The 21939-nt window shown below is 49.3% G+C and overlaps 1 protein-coding gene across 9 annotated transcripts in view; it reads left to right on the top strand.

The window, feature by feature from the left end:
- The window catches only part of Cracd (capping protein inhibiting regulator of actin dynamics), a 357802-nt gene that overhangs the window by 247539 nt on the left and 88324 nt on the right, over positions 1-21939 (top strand). For 5 of the 9 annotated variants that reach the window (XM_063240494.1, XM_063240491.1, XM_063240495.1 and 2 more), the window contains 5 exons: positions 1313-1448; positions 8160-8324; positions 10701-10769; positions 12519-12701; positions 13891-16666. In XM_063240494.1, coding sequence (XP_063096564.1) covers positions 1313-1448; positions 8160-8324; positions 10701-10769; positions 12519-12701; positions 13891-16666 — 3329 coding nt within the window. Of the gene's footprint in view, positions 1-1312; positions 1449-3303; positions 3345-8159; positions 8325-10700; positions 10770-12518; positions 12702-13890; positions 16667-21939 lie in introns of those variants that run through there. The other 4 variants (XM_063240498.1, XM_063240493.1, XM_063240499.1 and 1 more) reach the window with 4 other exon arrangements.

A 21939-nucleotide genomic window follows, 5' to 3' on the forward strand; every position in this document is an offset into this window, starting at 1 on the left:
TGAGGAGCTGGCAGTCTCTGTCATGTTCTTTCTCAGGGATAACTTAGTTTTGAATGCCAAGTAAGGTAGATTTTGCCTCTGTGGCTTCCTCTTCCTGCATTCATACTGCTAGTACTCATGTCAGGCAGAAGTCTAACTTTTAACTAAAAAGTATCTATTAGTGCATTAGTCTGTTTCCAGTTGCTATAACAAAGTACCTGAGGCTGAAACATAAATAGTGGAATTTATTTAGCTCACAGTTTTGGAGACTGAAAGTCCAAATTGCATGGTGCCAGCTCTTGTAGTGCTCCCTGACTATATCCCACCTTGGTGGATGCCATCATAGCAGGATGTGTGCAAGAGAGAGAGCTCATGGCAAGAAGGGAAGCCAGAGTGTGATGGGTGGTGTATCAGGCTTGCTCTTCTACAACAACTCTTGGGAGAACCAGCAGGGTTCCATGAGAACATAATTAAGTCCTTCAGAGAGCAGCACCCTGAATGACTTACATCTCACCTCTTAAAGGTTTTATCATCTCTTAGTGTCACCACAATGAAGACCATACTTCCAACACAGAAACCCTTGAGGAACCCTCTCAAACTACATCAAACCATAACAGTTGGGTACCAGCACCTATAAGGTGTCCAGTCTGTATAAAGCCAGTCAGAATAATCCCAACACAAATTTCCCCCCTTGCTCTGAAATCCTCAAGCATTGATCATCCCTCTCTGCCTTTCTAGGCCTCTTCCACATCCACAGTCTCTGTTTTAGAAGTGCATCTTTCTTTCTTTTCCTTTTTGTTTGTTTGTTTATTTCTTTTTTGTCTTGTTGAGACAGAGTCTCACTATGAGGTTCAGGCTGGCCTTGAACTCACTTTGTAGCCCAGGCCTCGAATTCATGGTGATCCTCCTACCTCAGCTTCCTGAGTGAACCACCACACCCTGCTAGATGTGTATCTTTCTTCCAGGGTTATTGTAATATGAACGAAGTTCTTGCCTCTTACTTCCGGATCTGCTTGTTACTTGACCAATGCTGGTTAGTGAGACTAACTGGAAAACCTGATAGTGCTCAGTTGGGAAAGGCTCCTCCAAATAAGTTCTGCAGTGGCTCTGAACCCAGGTTGTGCAAGAATCTTGCCCCCTACACTGGGAGCCATTTCATCTCCCCAGTTCCTTGGCTGACTCACAGCAGGAAGGGCCAGAGTGCTGATTGTTGTGCTTTCTGAACAACACAGGGAATGTGGGTGGAGTCCCTCAAGTCAGGGGAACAGCAAGCTGAATTGCCAAAAAAATTTTTATCATCCTAATAAAATGAAGCACATGATTTGCATTCCAGGTCCTTCAACTATTCTATGGGAACTCGGGCGCTTTCCCATGACAGTATTTTTATCCCTGATGGGGGAGCAGAAAGTGAGCAGACAGTTCAAGCAATGTCACAGGACAACATCCTGGGCAAAGTCAAAACTCTTCAGGTAAGACAGCGTGAGCCTGGAAGGTCAGAACCAGAGGATGGGCCCTGCTGTGGGCAGAAGTGGAGAAGTCCCCAGCTCAGCCTTGGTTGATGGATAGGAAGGTCCAGGGCTCGCTCCTGGTGAGAAGCTCTGCCTTCCTGAGCCTGACTCTGACCCCTGGAACCCCTTTGCAAGGCGTATCATCACACCATACCACCTGCGTGGCACCTCCTCTTTCCCCTCCAGTTGTTCCCTGCTCTCTAGCTGGACACGAGAACAGTGTGCATAAGTGGAGGGTTTGGGTGCGGAGAAAGAGTTCCTGACTATTAAGTCAGCCCTGCAGCCAAAGGCTGCCACCACTGAATCTGCACAGTATACATTCACTGTCAAGTCCCCGTCACTGCACAGTGACTGGTGACACTGTTTTCTGCTGTGTTTATAGATCTGGTTTCCCTGCCGCGGCGTCAGAAGACGCTGCAAATTCCCTCGTGTGCACACTGCAGAAGGGCCTGTTTTCCTGACTCATGTTGACTCAGGGGGTGACTCCCTAGCAATGCAAATACAATAAAATAATTCCTAACTGAATGTGACTGAAATACCAGGAACTCCAGGAAAGATCAAGGAAAGCAGAGAGACTCGGTCTGTCTATGTAGGTCCGCCCTCCTTGCTTGGAAGAATTCCCTCACCTTGAGCCCTGTCTAAGCAGGTGCTGCTCTGAGACGGCTGCGTGGTGGCTGCCTAGATCTTGAATAGAGGGCTCAGAGATGCTGAGTCCCTGAAGTCAGCACTAGTGAATGGGTGAATGAGTGAGAGTAAAAGCAGCTAGCCTGAATAGCAGTAGACAATGGCCTGAGTAATATTAGACAGTGAAAACTTTGTACTCAGAATTGCCTGTTTTCCTGAAATGTTCTTATTTCTACTGAACATACACTGTGCACTCTGTGACCAGCATTTGGTCACATTTCCACACAAGCTGAGCTGAAAGTAGCAACAGGGAAGTAGCCAACACCCTGGAATCAAGCCTAAACCTTTATGCCAGTGCCAAGGACAGAGCCCCTCAGGGGCAGCCCAGGCCGGTCCTTCAGATGCCTGCACTTTCTACAGGTGGCACTCTCATAGCCGGCTGAGCTCTTACATGGTTTCTAGACTTTGGAAAAAAAAAAAAAAAAAAAAAAAAAGACAAAGAAGCTGTCACCTGTCAGAGTTTGGGGAAGAGGGAGGTAGGGGAAATCTTTACCTATCTCTTCCTCTCAGTCTTTTGATTCCTTGAACGTTATTCTCAATAGGTCCCAAATTCCAGCTCAGCGTATCCCTTTCTATGAGGGACAACATGCAGAATTCCACCCATGAAACAGCCATATTTGCAATCTAGAACTTCTTTTAAAAAATGGGTAAAGGCCTGTTTTCTTAAATGATATCTTCTGTGTAACATCATACCACACGCTGCTGTCAACTCAAGAAGTGAATTGGGAATTAAACAAAATGTCATTGTGCATGCAGTATTGAAAATATAGAAATACTATAAAATGTGTTTCTGATTTCTGCTAACAGTAAGGTATTTTACATAATCTGATCTCATTAATAAAATATAAAATGACCAACTTCCCTGAAGCGACAATTCTGTTAACCCAAGAAAAATGTGAGTAAAGCAGTGTAACTATTTGAGCGCTTGACTATTTAATCTGACAATATGTATTTATACCAAGTCTACCTAATTTTACCTTTGCTGTATAAATTCTCAAGCTTTCTTTCAGCTCTGTAACGATATTTTTAAATATATAGAAGGCTTTGTGCTTCAAGGAGGGAAACAGGGACCATGATCTTAGGAAATGTAATTTTGGATTGACCTGAGATATAACTGTATCACCCCCAAAAGACTGTGCTTTATTTTTCAGTCGACTAAGCAGTATGTTCCTGGTAAGTCGGAGAAACAGTAGTAACTTTATTAACTTGCATGAATGCTTTGCATTTTTTCATGACAACGTTATGCTGGTGGTAATGCTTAGTAAGCAGCACAAGAGACCGCCCCCTCATAGACTCCAGCATGGAATGATAGAGTTCAGCTGTGTTAGAGGCATGTATGTTTTTACGTCTGGAATTGTCTTTGTGTATTTGTTTATGTTCATTTTTCAAAAGACAATAACACCTATTCCAATAGTAAATGTCCTAGAATCTAATTAACCACCATTTTTAAGGCATTCTTTTGAAATGAGATTTCTACTAGAGTGCCATTAAAAAGCGGGGGAGGGACTGCCCAGCCCTTGAAGCCCTCGGGAACCAAGGGCGGCTGTATTAATACATTAGAAAAGGTCGCCCTCTAGTGTCTACATGTTGTCTTCTCACCTAGAACCATCATAACAGTGCACCTGCTGCTGTGAGCAGCTCTCCACTGAGTACAGAACAACTCAGGTGCAGTGCACATCAGCCTGCCCTTTCCTGAATAACGGGACTCTACCACCTACCAAAATATCTGTGGCAAGTGATTAAACTTTTTAAAAGAAAAATTGCATATTTTCCTCAGTGTAAAAATAATGTGCATGTTGAGAACAAATTTTAACAGGACAGTTACCGCAAGGAACATGACAGTGGTGTGCTTTTGGAAGACTGCACATAAAGAGCAGCTGCTGTGTGGCCAGTGGATGAACAGCATTTGAACGAATGCGAATGCAGTGAAATGAAAAGTGGCATTGGAGCCTCTGGTGAAATCATTTAACCTCTCTCACACTCAGTTTACCTGCCTGAACAATGAAGGAAGGGCATGAGATGAGTGGTTGTAAGGTCCCTCCAGTTCCTGCAATCTGGAGGAACCAGCATTTACCTGCCATCAGCCAGGGTGGCTGTAGGGCTTTGCATGTCACTGCATTTGGACAGCCATGACCTTGACATTATCCACAGCTTCCCAGAAACACGGCTTATGGCGGGAGCCTGATCGTTTCAGATTAAACCGGGCTGTGAGGTACATAGCAGGTAATGATAAAGCTTGGGGATATCACAACCTAAGCCCCAGGTGATTTTTAGAATTTTCCCACACTTTTTTAGGGGGCAGTGATTAGTTTATTTGTACCACAGATATTGGAGATAAGAGGGAAACCTCCATGCCCAGTTGCTAATGTCTACCACTAACCTGAATTGCACTTAATAATACCAAAATCATACAAACGAGGGTTTTGACATTAATGCAACTGTCAAGGACACAAAGAGTAAACACCTGCTCTTAGCCACTTTTTACCGCAGGTGTCTCACATCGGTATGCTTTTTTCCCCTTAAAATTCACTTTAATAAGGAGAACAGATAGTTTGCTCAGGAAGACAGCAACTTTACTTTTGCTCTGCTTTGCTCTCATAGACATAATTTGAAGAATGTCTGTGAAAAAATCTGGGAAATTCTAAACACTGGCAAGGAGAGAGCTACAGAATGTGATGTGCTTGGCATTTCCACACCGTGGGAACAAGCCTCATAAATATGGATATGCATTCCTGTAACATCGCTCTCTAGCGTTCCATATTGTGACAGAATGGCCTGATTTGAATGAGTAAAATATAGCTCCTTTTAGTTCACATTCCTCTTCCAACAGTAACTCCATTCACAGCCACCAGCAAAAGAGACCAGCAGTATGGGCGCAGGACTGCTCTCTCACCTCTAGCATAACTGCAGCGGATGAGGACAGAGCTCGCAGGTATTCGTTTTTAAGTGAGAGACAGTGTATTTTACCTCTCTGGACTTAAGGTCCACCTCATCCTATCAGTCTGGTTTTCGGTGAGTGCGCACTTAGATCATAGAGTCTGTCGTGACAGTACCTGATTAGTGGGCAAATTAAAGTAACAAAAAAGCCACACATAGCCACATAGTCAATTCACGTGACACCTGAGGTCATCAAGTAGGTTTTAGCTGTAACCTTGTAATTGTTACGACATCTCACCAAATGCCACAAGAGCCCAGCTGCACTGAGGCAGCCGCAGGGAGGCGTGTGCAGAGGGCTTTAGGAAGCTGTGTAGGCATGAGGCCCTTCCCGTGGGTACCGCAAGGTGGCTGGACTTGCCTGCAGGCTGTGAGTCTGAGCCCAGGCTTGTCTGGACCCCGCCTTCCCAGCTCCTAGCTCAGCCGCTGCTCCCTACTCCAGAGGCCTCTCCTAAACTCTTCCGCCGCCTGCCCACATCCCTTTCGCTGGGGAGATTTCAGATCAGCTTCTGCCCCGAGAGGAATGTTTTCACTGTGAAAGGCAACAGCAGCACTGCTCAGAATTGCCCAGTACTGCCAGGAGGAACATGTCTGTCTGTGAGATAACTTAACCCTTCACCGCACGCTCACGCTCCCATTCCCTCCAGCCCGCTTCCCTCCTCTGGGCCCTCTGTCCCCAGGGTCCCCCGCTCTTCCAAAGGCCCTTGAGGCCCGAACTCTTCCGGGCCCTTCATGCCCCTCCTCCTCCCAGCCCCTGTCCTTGGCACCTTCCTCTCCCTCTGCTGCTGTAGCTCTCCCTCACTGTCCCATGCCACACATTGTTCTATTTTTTCGTGGCCACAGTTGTTATCCTGTCTGGACTTTATTGCAGTCTAGACTGTGATTGCATTTTGCCACATTCTTTTTGTCTCTTAAGAATTAGAACAGACCAACATCAGTATTCCAAAAGGGGCCTGATAAAGTGGAATATTAGCATAGTATGCAATGAGATTTCTTTTTGCAGTGGTGGCAAAGTCCTCATTTAATGGGCACATTACGACTAGAAGAAGGAATAAGTTCCAGCATTCTAGCACAGAGGATTACTGTGCTTAACAATAATTTATTCTTAGAAAAGAGAATTCTGAGTGTTCCCAACACAACAGAATGATGACTGGTTGAGGTGATGGGTATACCAGTTATTCTAATTTGATCATTATGCATTGTATACACTACGTGTATAAATGCATACCACACTGTCCTCCATGATATGGGCAATTATTTTGTATTAATCTTAAAAAACCACGCTGATCTCAGGCACTCAGAGCATTGGCAAGCAGCAGACCCTGCCAACACAAAGTGTCCACGGTGGACGGGGTCTAGCACAGTTTCTGGCTCTCCACCAGCGCCCAGGGAAAGCTGGCCGGGGAGGACACAGGAACCTTTCCCTTGTCCTCAGCCCAGGTTCCCACCCCTTCCCTAGGGCAGCTTTGTAACTCCATGTCCTGTCGTCTAACTCCTTGGCTGTCCTAACTGTGCCTGCTTATTGGACTGTGTAGACTAGATACTAACTGCTGCTTCCTGCTGGACTTGTTTTGGGAGACGCCCTTTCTCAGCCTTCTGATCCCCGCAACCCTCTCACGCTGCCCTTCCCTCCCTGGCTGAATTTCTCTCAGGCTTTGGATGTGCAGCTTTCCCAAGGGCCTGGGAGCCCTTGGCATGTGGGGTCTGGGGAGGGTGCTGGGAGGGCAGGCTCGCTCGCCTCTGCCATGTGTGTGCAGTCAAACTGCTCCCCAGGCCAGGATGGGGGAAGCCGGGCACAAGTGGGTGGGAGACAGGGCATTTGCCCCAAGGGGTTCTTCTGTCAGGGAGCCTGAGAAAAGTATCAGAAATGCTGCACCATCACTCTCCGTAATTGTAATCGCCTGCAGCTAGGCAGTACAGCGTCAGAGGGGCGCAGCAGAGCAGTGCGCCGCCTTCAGGAGGGCTGGGCCCACGCTCCTCTGCGGTCAGGGACTCTTCCCACAAGGATCCCACTGTCACCTCTCTGCTGCTGCACTTCCAAGCTTGTTTGCAAAGTGAAAGGGTTGGAATAAGTGATTTCGGAGTCCTGTGGGGTTAAATATTAGCCAGATTAATGACAAATATCAGAGATCTGTTTTGAGGACATATGAGGACAATTAGACCCAAATAAAGCACCCACCTAAAGCGGTGGGCACAGCCTGCCAGGGGACACTGGGCAGCGTCTGGACCCATGTGTCCTTTTCTAACGTGCCCCTTATCTACTTCCAAATACTATTCACCTTCCTACTTCTGCCCCTGTTTCTTGGTTCCTTATCCTTATCTCTCTAGCTACTACCGACCACTAATCAGCCCGTCCTTGGGTCCTTTTCTGCCCCCGTCCCTCCAGGCCCCTGTTTCACAGTGTGCGCTTGCAGCAAGGCAGAGAACGCTGGATTGTTCTCATCCCTGTATGATTTCAAAGCCAAGCAGGGACTCACAGGCCCTTGCAGCCCTCGTGGCATTCTGCACCTTAATGACTTGACCACAGCATGAGAATCTGGCATGGGACAGCAAGCCAGAAGGGTCACAGGAGGTCAGGGCTATAGCTCGGCAGCACAGTGACTGCCTAGCAAGCACAAAATTGCGAGTTTAAGGGCCAGTACAAAAAAAAGAAGAATTTTGATTTCCCCAGTGGTTCCTACATTTGATACAGCTGCCCTCTGTATAACCTTTATACTTTTAATAGATTTCTTTAGATTTATAGATTAAAAATCAAAAATGCATATGCCAACTTTTGGTTCAGAAAGGGGATCCCTTTACCCATTAGTAAAAGTTGGGCCCTTCCCCAGGAGTGGCTGGATGAAAAGCTCGTGGCTTGAAGTGGGGAAGGGAAGAGGCCAGAAGAAAGTGAACGCACTGTGGGAGCGAGCGCACTGTGTGCCCGGTGCGTCGCCTCCCGAGACAGCCGTGCTTTTAGCCTATGGCTCGGTGCTCCTTAGATATGCCGGAAACCTGGTTGTGGTTTCGGAGATCGCTTCACTGCTTCAGAAATGTCTTTCTTTTGTTTCTCTCCAGCGACATCTGGGCAAGAATATCAAGTTTGGGCAGAAGCCACCCAACGCCATTCCCATGAAGAAGGCAGGCAGTGGAGACGCCAGCTCGGAAGAGGACCTGTTCCTGACCAGCCCCATGGAAATTGTGACCCAGCAGGACATTGTCCTCTCAGACACTGAGAACAAAGTAAGTTTCTGGCAGGGGAGACGGAATTGCTCAGAAGCAGGGCGGGATATTGGGCAGCGGATCGGGCACCTGATGACCCTGTGGTCTGCATAGGAGCAACCAAGTGGGAGACGCTCAGGGCTGGAGGGCACTTCCTGGGCAGGTGCCACTCCTAGGGCCAACGAGAAGGAGCTGAAGAGGGCATGCTTGTGCTGCCTGGCGCCTCCCACACAGGTCGTGCCCGGCGTGCAAAGCCCTGCCTGGCCTTACCGAGGGGCTGTGTTGTGTTCTCCCTGCCTTGGCTGTAAGTCTTTCCCGCATGGGCCCCACGCGCATCTGCTTCTCTGTCCCTGTAGCTGTGTCCTCCCCTCGACTTCCCTGCAGGCAAACTGCGTCTTCCACATCCACATCTTCCCGGGACTGACTGACTGCCCGCTTAGTAGCACTGAATAATTACTTGTCACGCTGGACTAATTTAAAGACAAATGAGAAGAGAAAGCAGCAGGAGCTCTGTGAGACAGAACATAGCACATGGGCTAGCTTGAAGTCCCCTGAGTGTGGAAAGAAAGTCATGTTCACACCACACTGTCTACTTTCGGCCCGCTGACTAACTAGAGAGGAGACTGCACATCCTGAATTGAGGGAAGCCCTTACACCCCTGCTGGGAAGGGAGCAGAAGTCCTACCACTGGCCAGAGTCGGGATTCTGTAGGTGAGGGATGGGGCTTCAGATATTTTTAAAGAGGAAAAATGTATTTTCTCAGTCCTGCCTAGTAAGGTACCTATGATCAGGGTGGTTGGCATTAAAATGGAGAAGAGTATGTCAGTTATCATGATTAGGAAAGATAAGTGATGTGCAGAGGAAAATGCAGAAGGGAAGAGAAGAAGGATGCGCCACCAGGGGCCCCTGCTGCCTGGCCCTGACTGACGCCCCTGCATCCACACGCATTAGCACCCTCTGAGTGCGGGTGAAACGGGTAAGACCCGGTCCTCCCGATCTGCCCAAAACTGCTGTCCTCAGTCTCTCTGACGCCAGACAACATGTAAGCCCAAAAGCAGCGACTTAGTCACTGCGAGCTGCTCAGAGCGCGCCCCGTGGCCTCAGAGAGAGGGAGGCTCTGTGTAGCAGACCTTGACTCAGATGTGGCTGTCAGGAGATGAGCAATATTAGCCCAGGGGATGCCTCCATGCAGTTTGCATCCTAATGAGTAGTGGACAACAGACAGATAAACAGTTTAGATCCAGAAAAATACTGGCTGCATGGAAAACAAAACAGGGTGATTTGAAAGTGAGTAATGGGAAGAAAAAAAAAAAAAAGTGAGTAACAGGGAGATTGTGTCATTAGGTGTGTGGTTGAGAGCAGAGCTAAAATAGCCCTAAAAAATGGTCCAGGTGAGTCAGCCACAGCAGAGGTCCCAATGGGACTGAGCTTGTCCCGAAAGCAGACCAGGAAGCAGGCAGTGTGGCGGGATAGGGAGGCTGGCCCTGAGACAGATGTACAGACCATGGGGAAAGGGGGACTGTATGGGACTTCCGTGCTGCAGGAGTGGGTTGCCTCTGAGTAATTCTAGCAGGGTGCTATCATAATCTGATACCTGTTTTCTTTCTTAGCAGGCAGGCTTTTTTTTGTTTTGTTTTTTGGTACCAGGGATCGAACTCATGACCTTGCACTTGCTAGGCAGGCACTTAGGCCGCTGAGCTAAATCCCTGGCCTGTGTTTTCTTTCTGAGTACGGTACAGAGAATGGACAGGCAGGGCCAGCTGACAGTGCTCTGGAAGAGAAGATCTTTAAAAAATGGTGACATGAGTTGGTAGTTAGAGCACTAGGGAGGGTCCTCGGGAAGGTGGGACGCTCAGCTGGGGTGTGCCCGGAGCATACCTGGTACCTGGGGTGAGTCACTAGGCTTTCTTTTTCCCTTCCTGCCTGTGATTTTGCTCCCTCCCCACTCCCATCTCGGTGCAGCCCTTTGTATGTGAAACTGGAAGGGCCTTGTGTCCTCTCACCCCTTGCACAGAGGGGACAGTTCTGGCAGGTAAGGAGTGGAAGATGCCAGCCAGGCCAGAGATCCAAGCTGGAGCCATGTGTGTGTGGCACAGCCCTATTCCTTGGGTCACATGGCGAATGAGTGGCCCTTAGCTTCTTTCAGGCTGTGGAGAGAGCCCAGGCCTGACATGTGGGCCACGCAGGTGGGAAATGCACTAACCTCAGAGAAGAGGACCTCAGCCCTCTGCACCTCAGCTAGTCCTTGTCAGCAGAGTACCCACCACAGCTCTTGGGGGTCAGACACACCCCTGATGGAGGAGGGGTGGCCCTGCCCAGGCACAGGTTGCCTCTCGTTATTTGCCCAAGAACTTCCTGTTCCAGCGTCTGACTTGGGTGCCTCCTCTGTTGTTCCAGTCCAGTGATACACCGAGTTCTCCAAGTCCTCTGAATCTCCCTGGAGCTGGGGGTGAGATGGAAGAGAAGGTAATAGGATTTGAACTTCATTTCCTCTCTCGTAGGTCTTTTCTTTTTAACCTGCTGCTTCATTTTTCATTCGTAAATGTTGCCTTCATATGTTAAAATTCCTTTAACATGCAACCAGTAGTTGAGGTTGGAGTATCTATTTCCATGGCAACACAATTGTTGGACCTGAAACTTGCTCTGCAAAAATGCCCGTGCTCTAGGGTCTTAAAAGCTGGTAGTTTTCCTAAATGTATCATGTCCTTCAAGTCAGTGTTAATCCATGGAAATGTGACCCCCAGAATAACTGAATGTACCCAACTGTTTCAGGAAGAATCCTAATAGAAATACAAGAAGGAAACACATAAGCAAAAAATCCCAGCTTAGAGTCTCTATCTATATGTACGTTGCATTTTTAGGTCCCTTTTAAACCTGGGACTTTGCCTGAAGGGAGTGTAGGGGTCTAGACTGTGGTCTCTGAGCACTGTGCCATAGAGGCCGATTTGTTCTGATAGAGACTTTTCACCACACAGAGGACTGGCCTCCTCCCGAGTTCTGAAAGAGGGATAGTGCCCAGGTCTGCTCCCCGAGACAGGGATGGCTCAGATAATCAGGGGGAGGCCTGCTGCAATAGCCAGCAGCATGGCAGGGCACTTCCATCCCAGCTTATCGCGTCTGTCTTCAGTCTGTCACACCGCCCCAACTTCTTGTCCTGCATTTCTCAGGGGACAGAAATAAATGTTTACTTTGTCTCTTCTCAATAGATGAGAATTTCATACTGTGAAGGTAACCGTAAGTAAATGAAAGCTAGAAGGCCAAAGGCTGGAAGTATTTTTTCTGAGCTTGTCATAAATAACTATGCACTGATCTTCCATTTCGCCCTTGGGGTCAGTCTGGTCTTTTATCTTCTGGGCATAAATAAGAAAGGTAGGGTCTTTGGCTAAACCTTGTGGACTCTACACTTGCTGCACAAACACAGCCAAAGGTGTGAGCTCCCCTCCAGAGCTGCCCTTGTGTGTGCAGAGCCGCGGGCCTGAGCAGACGGGGCTGTGAGCAGCCGCTGCGTGCTGACATCGAGCAGCCAGTAGCCCTGGCTCACGGCTGTCGTAGTCCTCCGCAGTCACAGCTGTGGCTCCTGCTGCCCATCTGCCCACCCTCTGATTTTGTCCGTGCTGCTGTCACTCTGACCTTTCTGTGGTCCAGTCAGTCTGAGGCTGTGCTTCCGTGACTGCGTCTGCATCCAGAAGCGCAGGCTGTTGCCGGGTTACCCGTCAGGGACCTCACTCGCCCTGCTGCATCTTGCCACGCAGTGCTTCACAGCCCCCTTTGCTTTTGATCTTTCGGTTCACTCGGCACCTATGACTTTGGCGTGACTGCTGACACATTCTTGCTGGTCGTAAATCTCCTCTTCTAGGCTTAGAGGTTTCGTACTTTCATCCCTTTAACAAGTATGGACTGAGCACTCGCCAGATAAGATGTGCTACTGATGCCAGCATGACTAAGACACCGTCCCTGCCTGAAGGGACTAACACCCTGTGTGGGAGGAGAATGTGTACACAGTGTCTGACAGAGTTCTGCCGTCTCGGGGCCAGCAACTACTTATTATTTTAGACTTTGCAACACTGGGCCCTCTTGACTCTAAAGCTGGGCCTCATTTCCCGGCACCCACAAGTCCTTCTGCCTACAGATGCAGCCTCCACTTGCGGACTGCCGTCCTGAGATTCCCTGCAATGTTCTTGTCCAGACTGACTTTCTATCTTATCTGCATTACAGGCTGCTCCAGTTAAACCGTCTCGGCCAAAAAGGCACTTGTCTTCTGCTGGCACCATCGAAAGTGTCAACCTCGATGCCATTCCCCTGGCCATCGCTCGCCTGGACAACAGTGCCGCCAAGCACAAACTGTCAGTTAAGCCAAAAAACCAGAGGGTGTCAAAGAAGCACAGGCGACTTGCCCGGGTGCGTAGACCCAGTCCTGGCTGTCCGGGCACTAATTCTGCCCACTAGGTTGGTGAAGGTGAGGCCATTGAGGGACCGCGGTCTCTCCCCATTGGGAACTTCAGTGTGTCCAGATCAGCAGGTCCGTTTACCTTCTGCTGCCCTTGCTGGCGGGCAGCAGAGGGCTGCACATGCTTTATGCCTGCTTTGCAGTAGAAAGGCCAGCCAGCCCCTCTCTGCTGTGGCTTAGCCAAAACACCTTCAGTCGGACTAGGGTGGACTTCTTAGTGATGCGGTATTCACTTTCCTAGTATTCATATTAAGAGAAAGGATCTGCGTGCAGTGGTGCACACTTGTAATCCTAGCACTAGGGAGGTGGAGGCAGGAGGATCGCTGGGAATTCGAGGCCAGCCTGGGGATTACACAGTGAGTTCAAGACCATCTTGAACTGCATGTTGAGACCTTGGAGAAAGAGAAAGAGAGAAAGAGAGAGAGGGAGAAAACATGAATTTGACAATAACCAAGGGTCTCGAAAGGGTGAAGTGTAAAGATATCTTTAAAGATAAAGTTCTTTCTTCCCACAGTTCACTTTAGCTTGGTATGACCAATGCCTCATATTATTGTTACAGTATTCTTTCTTTATTTATAGGGATATTTTCCGAGATTCTCAGTGGGTACCTGATACTTCATACATGAATATGCTATAGACTGTTTTTTCCTATACATACATACTTTAAAAGTTTAATTCATAGAATAGGTGCAGTAAAAGACTAACAGCAACAAGTAATAATAAACAGAAAAACTATAGCAATATGCTCAATATATACTGAAAATGATTTAAATGTGTGAATTTCCAGGTGTGGTGGTCCATGCCTGTAATCCTGCACTCTCCAGGCCTTGGCAGGAGGATAGCCTGGGTTATATAGTGAGTCCAAGGCCAGCCTGGACTGCATAGGAGACCCTGTCTCAAAAAAAAAAAAAAAAAATGCATGAATTATTTCTGTAGTTTGCCATTTACTATTTGGTTTATGGCAGCTAAGGCAAAGTGTGAGGCCAATCCTCAGATACGGAGACTCCTGGAGCTGTCCTTACTGGGGGAAGAACCTGTCCCTTCTTTTGCAATTGACAGCACCACTGTGTTGCAAAGGGGATGAGTAAGGGCTGCTTGTGGAACAAGCCGAAGGCTCACTGTTTCCCTTCTCCATGTTAGGATCGACCGAGTGAGCCAGGACTGGAGCCCTCCCTGGACCAGAATGGGCACCCCGGAGAAGACAAGCACATTTGGCATGAAGAGGAACCACAGCCGCTGGGTGCCCAGGAAGAGAAAAGACGCCAGGAAGACTACTGGCGAGAACTGGAGGCCAAATGCAAACAGCAGAAGGCTGAGGCTGCGGAGAAGAGACGTCTAGAGGAGCAGAGGCTGCAGGCGCTGGAGAGGAGGCTCTGGGAGGAGAACAGAAGACAGGAGCTCTTGGAAGAGGAGGGCAAGGAAGAGGAGGGTGAGGGGGAGCCACTGCTGCTGGAGGCTGAAAAGGCATCTTGGGAAGAAGGGCAGCGCTCTGGCCTGGAAGAGCAGGGCTGCCATGAGCAGGAGCAGCGGGAGCGCAGGGAGGCCAAGGAGCAGAAGAATCTGCGGGAGGAGGCTGAGAGGCAGCAGGAAGAGAAAAGGGAGTTGGAGGAATTCAGAAAGCTGGAGGCACAGCAGCTGGCAGAGGAGGAGGCCCAGAGGCTGCAGGAAGAGGCCCAGAGGCTGCAGGAGGAGGCCCAGAGGCTGCAGGAAGAGGAGGCCCGGAGGCTGCAGGAGGAGGCCCAGAGGCTGCAGGAAGAGGAGGCCCGGAGGCTGCAGGAAGAGGAGGCCCAGAGGCTGCAGGAGGAGGCCCAGAGGCTGCAGGAAGAGGAGGCCCGGAGGCTGCAGGAAGAGGAGGCCCAGAGGCGTGAAGAGGAGGCCTGGAAGCGGGAGGAGGCCCAGAGACAGGAGGAACTGAAGCAGCGGGAGGAGCTGGAAGCGAAGAGTAGGCAGGAGCAGGAGGAAGAGGAGCGGCTGGAGGAGCTGAGCCGACAGCAGCAGGAGGCCCCGCGGAGAGAGGAGCTGGAGCAGGGCAAGGAGAGGGAGGCACAGAGGTGGCCAGGGGCGGAGAAGAGCGAGCCCTGGGCTGCACCGCCGCTGTGGAAAGAAGAGACGCAATCGCAGGTGGAGGACAGCAGGGACCGTCCTCAGAATTACTCGGTGAAGCCAGAAGAAGAGCAAGAAAACATGGCTCCTAACGGGCGAAGAGAAAGCTCAGAGGATTTGCCGGACCACGAGGTGAGGCCGGCCGGAGAGCAGCCGGGCACGAGGGGAGGCTGTTGCGGGGAAGAGCGACGCGTTCTGGAGGACAAGAGAGAATCAGCCTACGGGGACCCTCCGCAGGAGCGGGAGGCACCAGTGGAGGAGAAGCTCAAGAGCGAATCAGCCATCCCCGAGAAAGACAGAAAAGCGGAGGAAATGCGGTGGCAGGAGGTGGAAGAGAGGCAGACCATGCCGCGGCCCTACACGTTCCAGGTGTCCTCGGGCGGCCGTCAGATCCTGTTCCCCAAGGTCAACCTGAGCCCCGTTACTCCTGCGCAGGAGCCCAAAGTGCCGCGCGCGCTGAGCGTCCCACACACCGCCATTCTGGTCACCGGGGCACAGCTGTGCAGCCCGGCGGTAAACCTGCACCAGATCAAGGACACCGCGTGCATGTCGCTGCTGGGCCTGTCGGAAGAGAAGAGGCCGGGGGATGTCCCTGCTACCGCGGAGCCCCGGGCAGGCGGCAAGGCCAGGCCCCTGCAGGAGCCGCCTGGCAGCTCGGCTGCCCTGGCCGAGTGGGCGTCAATCAGGTCACGGATCCTGAAGAACGTGGAGGGCGAGCCTCGCGGCGGGGACAAAGAACAGTCAAGACCGGGGGATGAGCCTGCTCCCAGGCCTCGAAGCGACTCCCGCGGGCACCTGCGCAGGACACCACCCGCCAACGCCAAGTTCTCCATCATGCCCGCCTGGCAGAAGTTCTCCGACACCGGCACCGAGATCTCCAGACAGAGCCTGGAGGCCGACAGCATCCGCAAGAGACCGTCTCCAGGGCTGGGCGAGGAGACAGCGCCCCGGCCTCCACCTCAGGAGTTTCTCAGGACCCCGGAGAAGCCTGAGGTGCGGCCAGAGCCCACAGACGCCACGGAGGGCTGCAAATTTGCCAAAGACCTTCCATCCTTCCTTGTCCCGAGTCTTCCTCCCCCTCCACTGAAAGCAGTGTCCCATGCTGAACCCACCACTTCCTTGGATGGCGAGAGCGCAAGTGGCACAGCCAAGCCAGACCTAGTGACATCAGGTGGAGAGGAGAAATCTACCCCTTTTGGAATAAAACTGAGAAGGACCAACTACTCCCTGCGTTTTCACTGCGACCAGCAGGCGGAACAGAAGAAGAAAAAGAGACACAGCAGCACGGGAGACAGTGTGGACAGTCCCTCGGAGAGAGAAACGGAGGGCAGGGCAGCCAAGCCAAGCCCAGCGCTCCCCCAGGACAGGAAGCAGGCCCCGGCCCCCCGCAGGGACTCCGCAGGCACTCACCCCTCTGGAGCCCACCCCAGTCCCCCACCAGCCAGCAGCCAGGCCCCAGCTGCAGAGCAGGACAAGGCAGCAAGCAGAACAACCCCGGTGCAGAAGCCAGCCCTGGCGCCCAAGCCTGCTGGCCACGCCCCACCGCCATCCCCTCTCACCAAGCTCAGCCGGCCATATTTGGTAGAGCTCCTGGCCCGTAGGGCCGGGAAGCCTGATTCAGAACCCAGCCCGCCTCCCAAAGAGAGCCAGGAGAGCAGGGATCCCCAGCCACCCTCACCACCACCCCCAGATGAAAGGAAGGGACAGAAGAGGGAGCAGGAGGAAGAGGCTCTGGAGAGGAAGCCCATTTCCCCACCTCTGACTGCCACCCAGCTGGAGAGACTTTCCCATACACCAGAGGCTGCCAGAAAAGGTAGGTACCTGTAGGGGTGGATGTGCCTTCATTGCCTGAGCCATGAGAGCTCCCAGAGAAGCAAGCAGAAAGCATCTTTGATAATCGGAAGGCAGTGTGCCATTCTCAAAGGACACTCTTGATTATAGTGAGGCCTTTTACTTCTTACACATCTTTGAGTTGAAACGAACTGATGATAAAAACTGATGCTTCCCGGACCAAAGTTTGTGTTCTGTCTGCTGCACCAAGTTGGGAGGCTAGGTGCTTTAGACATTTACTTGGGGTCTAGGAAGCCTCTCGGTGGACAGCTGGCTTTGACAGCGTTTTATATAAATTACTCTACAAATGCTGCTTCAGGTTGTCACCGTACACCAACGCGCCAGCCTGCCACTGTGGAGCACTCCTAGAAAGAAACTTAAGAGCAACCTTATGTGTGGCTACCTCTGTTTCCTCCTGAACATTTGGGGCAGCTAAGTGGTCATTGAATTGGTTTCTGTGCCCTCCTCCCCAGCCCTCATCTAATACTTTCTTCTGCTTTGCAGAGAGAAGGAGATAAATAAGGGCCGTGGCTGCACACTTGCCAGAGAAATTCTCCCCTAAGATTTTTAGGGAGTAAATATTTCTTTTCATGATCACTAGTCACGATCCCGTCTTCTGAGTCTGATATTCTGTCATCACATCGGCTCATTCTGCTGTACACACTTTCACTGGACTTTTCAGTCTCCTGGAGATCTGCTTGAATCTGTTGCATGGTTTCCATCGTTTTCCTAAACTCCTCTATTTTTTTATTTGTGTCTGCTCCAGAGTCAGACACTAATCCAGTCTTTCATCAAGTCACCATCTGTGTAGTTATCTGAGAAATTATTTCTGATTTTTTTTTCTAGAGCCTCATTCATCTGCTCTGCTACTTCTGTTGTTACCATTTCAGAGCATCAAGGCGGGCGGCTTTCCAGGTGTCCCACCTCATTGCCCCCTGGCTTTGTCTTTGGTGAGCTCGAAGTCTGATACTGCATTTGCTTAAATGTCTTTACAGTCTTTTTTTAATTCCTGGGTTAATCCTTGTAGATTGCTTATGGCAAGTAGCTTATTGCTAGTATTTAGAACCCTTAGAAAATGATTCCTTGCCAGAGATGTCTTCCAGGTGTAGATGGCTTTTGAATTTTGAGTCTGTTGTGGGATCCTACTTCTTCAATTTATTGGGAATGAGAAATTGCCACCTACCTGGCCCAGCCCCTGGTTCTTTGGCACGGGCCTGTAGTACTGATTTTGATCGTTAGGTAGTCTCAGTCTTGGCACCAGGAAGAAAAACTGATTAGAACAGTTATATCATCTTGGTTAAAGTAGTACAGTCAGCAATAACAGCATCAAACACAGCCTAAAAATGACAAACTGTGGTAACTATAAATTGTGTTTATGGTTATATAACAAAATCTAAACAGACCAGAATATTTATGCAGTAAATAAACTCAATATGATGATTTTACCCTTGGGAAAAAATTTAAAAGGGTGAGGGGAGAAAATAGAGAAATGGAAGAAAAAGAAGAGGTAAGAAGCAAGAATGGACCACAAAGGAAGATTGTGCAAACTTTGGGAAACGAGAAAGTAGGAGGGAAAGAGAGAAGAAAGATATAAAGACAAGAACAGAACAGAACAACAAAAAAACTAGAAACAGTGTTCACACTCATAAAAATAAGAACAAACGAGAAAAGACAAAAGGAGAAATGAGGGGAAAAAAAAGCCCACTTTAAGGTGTGTCTCTGCTGTCACTGATAGATTAGACAGACCGAGCCCCCAGATCCTTCTTGATTAATCCCAGCAAGCCAGCTGTAGCTTTATGGTGGGGTAGTGGATAATCCTCGAAAGCCTGCACCTTTAGTTCTACTAGTTCTGGATGTGAGATTGAAATGCAGTTTGTTCCGCTTGCAGCCCTGCATGTGTCTCCTGCAGGCTTAAGCCCCGCTCCCTGCAGCCTGAATTAGCTCCTTGACCTCCTTCCATTTGAACTCAGAAGCTTCACCCCGACACTGGGAGCCACGAACTGGAGCCAAGCCCTCAGCTGTTCTGAGCTCGGTTGGCCTCTCCCCCAAGATGGCTACTGGCCTGTTGTCCTTTCTAGCAGAACACCTGAACCCAAATAACTCACCAGCCACTGCAGTCCGTGGCATCCACTGCTCCATTCCACTGGTGCATTGCTCTTTGGAGGCCTCTGGTGTTGCCTATAGTCACAATAAGTCTGAAAGTTCAAGTTGCCCCTCCCTCATGGTGAGTCAGGGCTCAGGGACAAATTGATCCTTGCCGTCTCTTTTTGTTTTGAGGTCTCTCTCTTCATTGTCCCCACGGGCTTCAGTTTTCACTTCAGGTCCTTCCCGGGTCCTGGAGACCCACTTCCCTGTTCCTCACATTGCCATTTCCCAGCATTGGGCAGTAAAGCTCAGAAAGGCGGTTTTTCTGCTGTTCACCACTCTGCCACCTCCTGGATTCCGCCCTGTAAGGAGAGATTGCTTTTCTTTTAAGTGTTTAGGTTTACAGTGATTGTTGCAGAGTAGAGTTGTTTACTGAGAAGTGCTGATTTGGTCTATTTGCCTTTACAGAAGAATAGTGCGCTCTTTTAGTGGTTGCTTACCTAGCTTACCAGGATGGCCTTGTTGATCAGCAGCTTCAGATCACTTTCCCCCCAGTGAGGTTTGTTCTAGTAGGTGAGGGGTCCATTTTTAATTTTGACATAAGTTTTTGTATCATTAACTTTTATGGTATCTGCAGAATTCCTGGTGGTATCTGCACTCTGGTCTGCTCTATGGTTTACTGTCCCTGTCCCCTAAGAAATAAAGATCGTGTTTGCTTTTTTCTCTTAGAGATAGCCCTTTGATTATTTATACTTTCTCCCCCAAACTATTATTGTTCCTGTGAAAGCTCTATTATTTGAATTATTCTTGATACCAAAAAAAAACAACAACAACAACAACAAAAAAAACCCTGAAAGCAAGCCCCCTGCTTTGGGTTGTGTCTTAGTTACTTTTTTTTTTATCCTTTTTTTTTTTTTTTTTCATTTTTATCGGTATGGGGGCTTAGTTACTTTTTATTTGTTGCTGAGACAAAATGCCTGACTCCCAAAGCTAGGGAAGGAAATATTTGTTTCTTACAGTTCTTGGAGATTTCATTCCATACTTAGTTGGCTCCAAGGCAGCGTGGCATGGCAGGGCAGCCATTCATGGCCACTGCAAATAGTAAGGCACTAACCAGAAAGAGAGAGAGACACACACACCTTCTTCCCACCTTTATATTGTATGATGGCTCCACCCCTGGGTGGGTGTAGCACTCATAGCACCAAGCAAATGCTAGATTTGGTCGAGTCCATAATTAAATGAGGCTTGGGGGCCAGTGACATAAACTGTGACATCCCACCCCTGTCCCCCAAAGACTCATGTACATCTTTTATACAAAAAAACATTTAGTCCATCTCCAAGAGTTGCCAAAGTCCTAACAGGTTCAGCATTGCTGAAAAGTTCAAGTCCCAAGTTTCCTCTGAGATCTGTGGAAAACTCTTTAACTGTAACCCCCTGTACAAATGAAACAAGGTTAAACATTTCCAAAATGCAAAGGCACAAGATAAACATTACCATTCCAAAAGTTACAAACGGGGAATACAGAGCATTGGAAACAAAGCAAGTCCAACATCCAGCAGGGTGAACATAAAGTCCTAGAGTTCCAGGCTCAGCATTTGAAGCAGTCTGGTTGCAAGCTCCAGAAGGCTTGGGTGATTCCACCCCCACGGCACTTCCAGGTATTTGAGTTCCAGTAGCTTCTTTCTTAAGTCCCCTCTGCTCAGTTTTTCCTTAGATGATCCACATTCCTGGCTTTTCTAAACTTCTGGGTCTCCACTGCACCTTTGGCTTCACCCTTACATCTTTACATATTGCCCTCTCAAGGCACACTACTTGGTCTCCCAGGCTTTTTGCAATCAGGATGGAAGCCATCTTACCCTCAGAATGTGTGCATTTTCCTTGAACTTAAAATCAGCGCCATGTGGATGCCACCAAGGTTTACTGCCAGCTGGAGCAGTAGCCAGGCTTTCTCTCTTGGCAGTAGGGGTCGAGTGCCTGGATCACTGGGCTCTGTGAACCTGATTGTGAGGAAAAGCTTCTCTATGTTGCTGCCATTCTGGAACCTGGGGTGGCTGCTGCCATGTTGGCGTGTGGCCTCTGTCGCCATTTTTGAACCTCATGTGACCTCCATCGCCATTCTGGAGCATAGTGCTCTGCAGCTTTCTCCTCTGAGCAAAGCCTTTCACTTTTGCAGTTTTGAGGCTGCAAAGGATAAGACCCACTGCTTCCTAGGATGCCCCCTGGCTATCTTTTTATTTCTCTGTTCCTTCTCAGCAATTGAAGTCTCAACTTATTAAAATCCACAGCTTTACTGGAGTTTTCCTTCTGGCCAAACTCACAGCATTTTAAATTATCCTGCTGGGCTCTTTGCCCTTGATTTGCAACATAAATCTGACTAAGATCTCCCAACAGTAGTCATGCCACAGTCTCAGCATTTGGCTGCCTTGAAATTTCTTCTTCCAGATTACATTCCATTGCCCTTAATCTTAGTCTCAGGCAAAGTCTCAGGACATGAGCAAAATGCAGACTTCCTGCCAAGCCATAACATATATCAACTGGAGTCCAACAACCAATGCAGTCCTGAGCCTGGTCTTTACTGTCAGGTTTTTTTTTCTACCTTCTACTCTCCTGAGCTCTGACCAGAATGTCCTCTACAGAACAGCCTAAGCTGTTCCAGCTCTGTGCATTTAGGTGACATCTCCGAACCTTCCCAAACTCTGCTCTCAAGCCATTTCCAAAAGCTCTCAAACCACATGGTCAGGTATAGTCACAGCAACGACCCCACTTCTCTGATACCAAATTCTGTCTTAGTTACTTTTTGCTTGTCACTGAGACAAAATACCTGACACCCAAAATTATGAAAGGAAAGGTTTATTTCTTACAGTTCTTGGAGGTTTCAGTTCATACCCAGTTGGCTCCAAGGCAGCGTGGTGTGGCGGGGCAGCTATTCATGGCTGCTGCAAACAATAAGGCACCAACCAGCAAAAAGAGAGAGACACACCTTCTTTCCACCGTTACATTGTATGATGTAACTGTATGCTCCACCCCTGGGCGGGTGTAGCATTCACATCATCAATCCAAGCAGTAGACAAGGGCCACTGACATAAGCCATGACAGGCTGTATGCAGAGGTGCTGCGTCTGTTCATTGGGGGTTTGCTGTGCACCTTCCACCCTTTACTCTAGGGCAAAGA

The sequence above is a fragment of the Cavia porcellus genome, unplaced genomic scaffold (assembly GCF_034190915.1).
Source record: "Cavia porcellus strain 051 isolate PalLab524CR breed Dunkin Hartley unplaced genomic scaffold, mCavPor4.1 scaffold_30, whole genome shotgun sequence".
NCBI lineage: Eukaryota > Metazoa > Chordata > Mammalia > Rodentia > Caviidae > Cavia > Cavia porcellus.